Here is an 8,278-nt window from a genome sequence, read left to right on the forward strand (position 1 = left end):
GCTGGAAATAAAATTTTATGAATAAGGAGGGGAAAGAATTTAAATGAGGTAGAGGAATAGGGAGAGAATTAAGTTATAGTATGTAAAGTTGCAAATTCCATATAATGAATGCGATCATTACATGTACATATAATGTATCATTAACAATTAATTCTTTATTATGTGGTTTTATTTTTAAAGAATAGAAAATAATAAAGAAAAAAGCATTAGAAATGATATAAGACCTTATGGAAAACCCTCTATTATTATGGACTATTGGACTATATTGGGATATTTTGGAGAATTCATGCACTTACAGTATTTAAATTTCAATGGAATACCCTTCTCTGACAAAACTAACCAAAAAAGGGAGAAACAAATGAATGACCATTTTGAATCTGTATACTCAAAATAGGATAGATAGACAGCACCATTCTCTTAATTCAATAAATTGAGAGGTTTGTTCTAATAGTGTTTGAGACAGGATATCAGGTCTTTGTCTTGTATAATGAATAACCAGTAAGACGACAATATGCAATGTATTAATTATTCAAAATGTACTAGTAATCAGTTGTGAAACTGTCTCATTGCTATTTGCTTCTCGATAAAAATATTAAAAGAGGACTTAACTGAACAAAGTAAGCAATATAAATTCAAAAATGATTGGCATATTGCATCACGTTATTTTCAAATATGTTGTTTAGGTTATCAGAAAAAAGGCAAAAAGTTGAATTTATGTATATGTGCAGGATAGTTTGGATAATTCTACTGCTGATTTCTGTTGGTCTTTTGAAAGGAGCAATTAATGTTTAAGTATTTTTCTTATATTCTTATTTTTTCCTTTTAATTTTTTATAACTTTTTTCTTCTGTCGTATTGTTTTGTTCTTATAACAAATTTTGCTGGTTTATATCTAGTAAAGATTAATTTTAAATAAAGAACATGCTTAAGGAAATTAAAGTTTTCCCATGCATATTATCCAACAATAGTACAGTGAAATTGGAAATGAATGTTGAAAACTCTCAAAACTGTAAACACATAAAAATTAAACAACACCCTCCTGAAAAGTCAGTGAGCTACATATTAAATTAAAGAATGAATTACGCCGTTTCTAAAATTAATAATGCTAATCAACATACCATAATGTAAGGGACACAGTGTAAGTGATCCTAAGAGGGAAACTTCAGTGATAAATTCTCACTTAAGAAGAACAGCATGAGTTCAAATAAATAAACTAACGTGGATGGAAAACTTCAAGAAAAAGAAGAGTAAGTCAAGAAATTTAGCAAAATATTTTGATTATCAACATAATTGCTAGGACAAAATCCCCTTAATTTGTCTAAAGCAGCTCAACTCTGAGTGATGTTGGGAGAAATATGAAGCAGGCTTAGACCAATCTCACTTGATCACTATCTTAATCCTACACAAATCCCACATTTGACAACTCAAAATGCTCATTAGTCTACTATGGAAATATATTAAGACTTCTCCTTGCATCTCTATATTGCCTATTCAAGAAAAATGAAAAATGAACTATAGAAAGCAACATTGCCAAAGCACAAAATTTATTTATTTCTTCTTAGCAAGGAGGGTGTTTCTTATGCAATCAAAGTAGAGCCTGGATATTGAGGAATCCTGGCTCACTACCAGAAAAGGGCTGATTGTTGGAAAACACACAGAAATTATATCAGAAATGCTTACCAGCCACCAGCATTCCTCTGGAAAAAGAATAATAGAAAAGTGAAAGATGCAGGACATGCTGTAAAAAGACACAAAAGTGCTCACCAGAAGAAAGATGCTTTTGGTGGCTCTGGATTCAGCAGACCCCGAGAAAACATTTGTCCTGTGAATGTGTTGGACCTGCTGCTTGTGTCGGTACAGAGTAAAAATCATGGAACCACTCGCACAGATCATGAGCACAGAAGAAGTAGCTTCAGGGAATGTTACTAATGTGACATAGACTAAGCCCGGTATTGTCCCTGCATCTACACGAGAACAGAATGCCATCTTTCTCTTTTTTGTGATGTTCCTGTTATGCCATTTTCCTGACACATATGACAGATAGAGAGGAAAAATGGAATTGATTGCCATATGTTGAAACCAGCAGAGGCAAATGCATAAGCCAATATACTTTGGAGCTTTGATTTTAAGATCTTTCCAGCAGGAGTTCACGGGGCTGATCATGATACGTTGGAAGACACTCAAGAGGCAGATGGTACTAATTGACACACCCCTGCCCACTCTTTCAACATACAAGATAAGTTTGCAGACAAAATCACTGAAAAACTCTTTCCATCCAAAGGCTACTGTTATCAGAGGAGGTCCTTTAGCAAGAAGAAGTAAGGAGTTGGCTATAAATATGTGCTGGAGAATCAAGTTTATGTATCTCAACTTGCTTTTAGCATGATAAAAGAAAAGATAATGGTAAAGAAGAATGAAATTGCCCAGGATTCCAACTACAGTCTGTGACAAGAAGATCATTCCTATTGTCAAATACATGGCTCCTGTTTTTGTAATTTTTTCTACAGTTACCTTTAAATTATGGAGTCGAAGTTTTTTCTGAGCAAGGTGAATTGTAGTGATGTGATATGAAAAATCATTTTGAAGATGAGAAGCTATGGAATTGCAAAGTTTTCATGAAGCAAGAGGAGTTGAAGAGAATTCTCAAGCTGTTTCAGGGTAAGTCATCGCTATGGACGAGACGGTGCTCACCTGGGATGGAAGTGACAAGTGAAACCATATAGATACAAAATATAGTATTTTAAGTAAAACTTGAGATGCATTTTAGTCACAGTATGGAAAGAAAAGCCACAATCTTTATTGTCTTCATAGTATAAGTCAATTCTAAATAAATTTCCACTGTAAGTACAATAAATACCATATGTGGTAGCAAAAATTGTCTTTATGGTCTAAGGAAAATAAATTTTTGTTTACAAAACATACTAGACTTATGGACAAAATGACATCATATTAAAATTAAGAATGATTTTTATAAAAAGAAACTTGCATAGTGATATTTATGGAGAAATAGCAGACAAGGCCAGATAGGAAAACAGGTTCAAGAAGAGACGGAGGGCACACGCAGAGAAAATCATGCTTATCATGATAAACTCTTACATATTACAGAAGAGAATTAAAGGTGGAAATATTGTAATTACATTTCTAGAAAAGTTATTTGCTTGTTAATAAACCTATTCAAATATGCAATGTTATTAAACAGAAAATTTTGAATGAAACTAGTACCTGATATCATCAAACACCACCCAGAATGACAAGGTACAAATGACAAGAAAGAGTAAATTTGGTGAAAACATGGGGAAATCAAGAACTTGTCCATGCACAGTGGTTATAAGTGCTTAGGAAAACTTTTTTGGTAGGATCTTTATAAAATGAGAAATGTAATTTTGATTTCCTTTTCCACCTCATCTTTTAGGGTACAATAGTTTTCATTCTAGAGGTCTTTCATTTCCTTGGTTAGATTAACTCATTAGTCTTAAATTTTATTAGAAGCTACCATGAATGGGAACATTTTGTTCCTCATTTCTTTCTTAGTAGGTTCATTATATATATGAATACTTTTAATTTTTGTATAATATTTTATACCCTACATTTTTTTTGCATTTTTTATTTGTATAGCATTTCCATGCATCTGTTTGTTAATTCTAAGGTATTCCAGTGGAGTTTTTAGAATCATTTTCTAAAGGACCATGTCACCTACAAAGATGGATGATTTGATTTCTTCAATTCCTATCCCATTTATTTCTTTCTGTTGCATAATTGCTCTGGCTAAAATTTTGAGTACTGTATTAAATGAAAGTGGTTGAGAGTATGCACCCTTTTCTTTTTTAATTTTTAACCATTTTAATGAGTAAAAAGACAAAATAGCAATGAAAAATTTCAAAAACAGGTTAGTAGGACAGTTACAATAATTAATACATTGCATATTGTTGTCTTCATAGTAGTAATTCATAGGACAAGCTGTAGACATGAAATCTTGTCTAAACGCTATTAATACAAACTTTTCTTCTCATTGAACTAAGAGAAAGAAGCTATCCTACATGTCTTGTATTTATATATACATATACTTATTTTCTTCATTACAAAACAGTCCTTTATTTATATCTCCTTTTTTTGTGTTGTTTTGTTAGAGATGGGTGTTCCATTGCTGTACACCCTTTTCTTATTCCAGATTTTAAGAGAAAATATTTTCAGTTTTCCCCACTTATTATAATGCTGGCAGTGGATTTTACATAACACTTTTGTCAGTTTAGGATAAAGTTCTTTAATATTTAATTTTTACCAGGATTTTTTTTATTAGAAATGAGTGTAGGATTGATCAAAGTTTTTTTTCACCACATATTGAGAGGAAGTTTTGATTTTTATTCATCTATTTATATGCTGTATTGAACTTATCACGTTATGCATATTGGTCTATGTTTCCATCCCCAGGATGGAGCTAACTTCTTAATGATTGGTTGCATTCTGCTTACCCAAGTCTCCTTTTATGTTTTAGCATCTATGTTCATAGAAGAGTTTTTTTTTTTTAACTTTCTGTGGTTTGTGTGTCAGGGTAATTGCCATTTCCAGAATGAATTTTGTAGGACTCTTTTGATTACACTTTTATAGTTGATGCTGAGTTGCATTCACATGAAATTTTTCCCTGAAACTCTACATTCAGAGCAGTCTTTATTTCATAGGGTTTTCTTTTTGCTGCCTCTATTTTATTATGTGTTCATGCTCTAATTGAGGATTTATATCTTTTTTGTTCAGTTTTGTCATTCAAAGGACCAAATCAAGGATCAAGGATTCATTCACCACCGGGTATGAATTTGGATTTTTATGGCTTTTTGTTGGTTTCTTGGTTTGCTTTGTTTTGTTTTTGTTTTTATCTTTAGGACCTTGAGATGTATCATAAGCTAATTTACTTGTCATGACTATTCTCCTAATGTGAGCATTCAGAACTGTATACTTCCTTCTTAGAATTGCTTTCATGACATCCCGTGAATTTTGATATGTTGCATTTCTACTTTTACATTGATAATAAGAACTTTTATTTATTTTTTTAAAAATTTATTTATTTATTTATTACATTTATTTATTGTGTGTGTGTGTGTGTGTGTGTGTGTGTGTGTGTGGCCAGCTCAGCCCACCAGGGGGCGGGGCTGGCTGGCATGTGGTGCTGGGGGATTGAACCGCGGTCCCTGTGCTTTGCTAAGCTTGTTCCAAGTAGGTGCTTTAGACCACTCAGCCATCTCTCCAGCCCCAATAAGAACTTTTAGATTCTTGTGTGAGCCACCAGTTATTGAATGATGTATTTTTAAATTGCTGTGCTTTTTTCGTGCTGAATTCTAGTTTCATTTTTGTATGTTCCAGTAGCATTCATGAAATTAGTTCAAATTTTGTATTTATTTAAACACTCTAAATTGCCTAAATGGTCTATTTTGAAAACATTCTGTGTGTGCCTGAGAAAAAGGTACATTATGTTATCAGATGAAAGACTGTTATCTCCCTTTGCTAAATAATGTACATTGACTCCTATTTCTTTTTTTTATTTTTATCCCCTTCTGGGATACCTGTCTACCTGTAAGAATGCAGTACTGAAGTCCTTCATTATGTCTGTATTTATTTTTTTTCTGAATTTTTGTCCAGTAGTGACTTTCTTTTGTGAAGTTATGCCAGAAGTTTGTGGATACATATTTATACCTGCTATCACTTCCTGTTGAGTTATTTTATTAATGATCAACTTTGTCTCTTCTGATCAGTTTTGACTGAATATGTTTTGTCTGAAAACAAGGGATATACTCGGTCTTTTTTTTTCTTTCTTTTTTTGTTTTTTTGGAACTGGGGATTGAAGTCAGACCCTTGTACTTGCCAGGCAAGCGCTTGTTCTACTGCGCCATCTCCCCGGCTGCTCTGTCTTGTTTGGGGGATTTACTTGTAATGATTGTTTTCCAGCCTTTAAATTTAGTCTACACATTTTCTTTTTGATGAGATTTTTCTGTTTGAGGTCGTATATAGCTGTGATCTATAGAACCAATGTTCTATTCTGTAGCATTTGTCTTATGATTTAAGACCACTGACATTGAGAATTATTATTGTGAGCTATTTATTGAATTCATTCAAGGGTTTTATTTTTTCAGTACTGATTTTTGTTGGTTTGTTTAACTATTCTCCATGACAAATGTGTATTTTTGTTGAGCTTTTTGGCAATGTCAGACTCTGTCACTGTATACATTTCCCTTAAATATTTTTTTATAATTCTAGTTTAGTGCTCATGTATTTCTATAGAATTTTTCTGTAATGAAAAGTCCTTAATTCTCTGTCATTTTGATGATTAATATTATAGGACAAAGAGGCATAATTATCTATTCATTATTAGAGAAATGTGCTGCAAGCTTATGTAGATTTTAAAGTTCATTCTAAGAAATGTGCATAATTCTGGTAAGTTGAATTTATATGTCTGTTTTGTTTTTCTCCAACACTTTTTTATTCTTATTGTTGAATTTCTGAAATTTCAATTGTTGTTTCTCAAGGAGAGGTAGCTACTTGCCTGGTTGTGGATGTTTGCACTTTCAGATGTCTTTGTACTTGAATATTCAACTATTTCCTAAACATTTGAAAATGTATGCTATGATTTCAAATTCTTTATAACTTTTAAGTCATTTTTCAAACTTTTGTTTTCTTTCTTTTTTCTTTCTTTCCTTTTTTTTCCTCTCTCATAGAGGAACTATCAACTACATCTTCCAGATTGCTGTCTTCATTGGATCATTACTGAGTATATAATTTATATCATAATTTTAAAAATGAAAATAAAACACCTATGTTCCTGAATAAGTAATACTAATGTTGGCAAAATGGCTATATTACCAAAAGTGATATATAGATAAAATGAAGTTCAAATCAAAGCAGTAACAGTTCTTTTCAGGAAGCCAGAAAAAAATCATAAAATTTATATTTTAAAATAGCAAAGCAAACAAACAACAGAGTAAAGTGATTGCCTAGAGGTTGAGAGTGAAACATCGCTAATCATTTTCTTGCACAGAGAACTACTGGCAAAAACATAAAAAACTTTAAGAATCTACACCATTAAAAGTAAAAACCCAATCAAAAAGTCAGTAATGTAATTAATAAATAGCTCTTCAAAGAAGAGGTAAAATAGCCAAACAGTACATTTAAAATGTTCAAAATTGGGCCACAGAGATAGCTCAGTGATCTAAACACCTGCCTAGGAAAGCACAAGGATATGGGTTCAATCGTAGTTACCACATGTCATGCAGGCCCCACCCCAGTTGTGCTGAGCTGGCCACCAAGACCAGGTGTGGTGGCGCATGCCTGTAATCCTTGTGCTGGGGAGGCTGACACAGGAGGATCACTATTAGTCTGAGCTGCGTAGTGAGACCCTGTACCAAACACAGTTCAAAAAATGTTCAGAATTTTTCTGTTTGAGATATGGAAATGACAGAAAAACTAAAATTCCATCTTACACAGAAAGAGGTGCTCTGAAGAACTTGAAGAACGGGCCAGCCAGATAGCTCAACAGACTGAAGCACCTGCTTAGGCAGAATGCAGTGTCCAGGGTTAGTTCCCCAGCTTGCCGTGCTGGCCCTGCCCTTGGGGCAAAATGAGATCAGGATTGAGACTGGGTGTGGTGGCACACACCCATAATCCCACTGCTTGGAAGGCCAAAAGGAAGGATCACTAGGAGTCCAATCTATGTATTGAGACCCTGAAGACCCTGTAGACCTTGAACCATATACATACATGCATGCATACATACATACATATAAAAAAATTCAAAAACAACTCAAGGAATATGAAAGGCTGGTCAGATTGTGTAGGGAAAAACCCTATCTACATTGATTCTGGGGCTACAAACTAAAACATCCACTATGAAATCAGTATGTAGATTTCTCAAAAAGCTGAAGATAAAAATCTTACTGATTCGCCTGTACTTCAGTCAAGAAGAATTAAAATCATTATATTACAAAGATACATTCATATCTATATATATGGTAACACACCTCACAAACATCAAATTATGGAAATTATACGTATCTCATCAGATAAATGGATAATAAAATTTGTTACATATGCACAATGGAGTATTACAGAGAAATAAAGAGAATAATTTTGAATAGTTATTAGGGAAACATGCATATTGAGGACACATACTCAATGAAATAAATAACGTAGAGAATGTTAGATAACATATGATTTTTACATGGGAAATACAAATTATAAATAATTTTAAAGGCCGAATAAAACGACAGGAAACAGAGTGGTAGATAATATGGACACGA

General features: G+C 33.0%; 1 protein-coding gene across 1 annotated transcript; it reads right to left on the reverse strand.

The window, feature by feature from the left end:
- Nucleotides 1–1,547: 1,547 nt before the first annotated feature.
- Nucleotides 1,548–2,477, reverse strand: LOC101575536 (vomeronasal type-1 receptor 2-like). Its single transcript, XM_004644695.1, has one exon. The coding sequence runs from the start codon at nt 2,475–2,477 to the stop codon at nt 1,548–1,550; it is 930 nt and encodes a 309-aa protein (XP_004644752.1).
- Nucleotides 2,478–8,278: the final 5,801 nt, after the last annotated feature.

This window comes from Octodon degus, unplaced genomic scaffold (genome assembly GCF_000260255.1).
Source record: "Octodon degus isolate 3935 unplaced genomic scaffold, OctDeg1.0 scaffold00206, whole genome shotgun sequence".
NCBI classification, from domain to species: domain Eukaryota; kingdom Metazoa; phylum Chordata; class Mammalia; order Rodentia; family Octodontidae; genus Octodon; species Octodon degus.

Coding starts and splice junctions, on each gene's coding strand:
- LOC101575536 (XM_004644695.1), bottom strand. CDS start 2,477: ATGTATTTGACAATAGGAATGATCTTCTTGTCACAGACTGTAGTTGGA.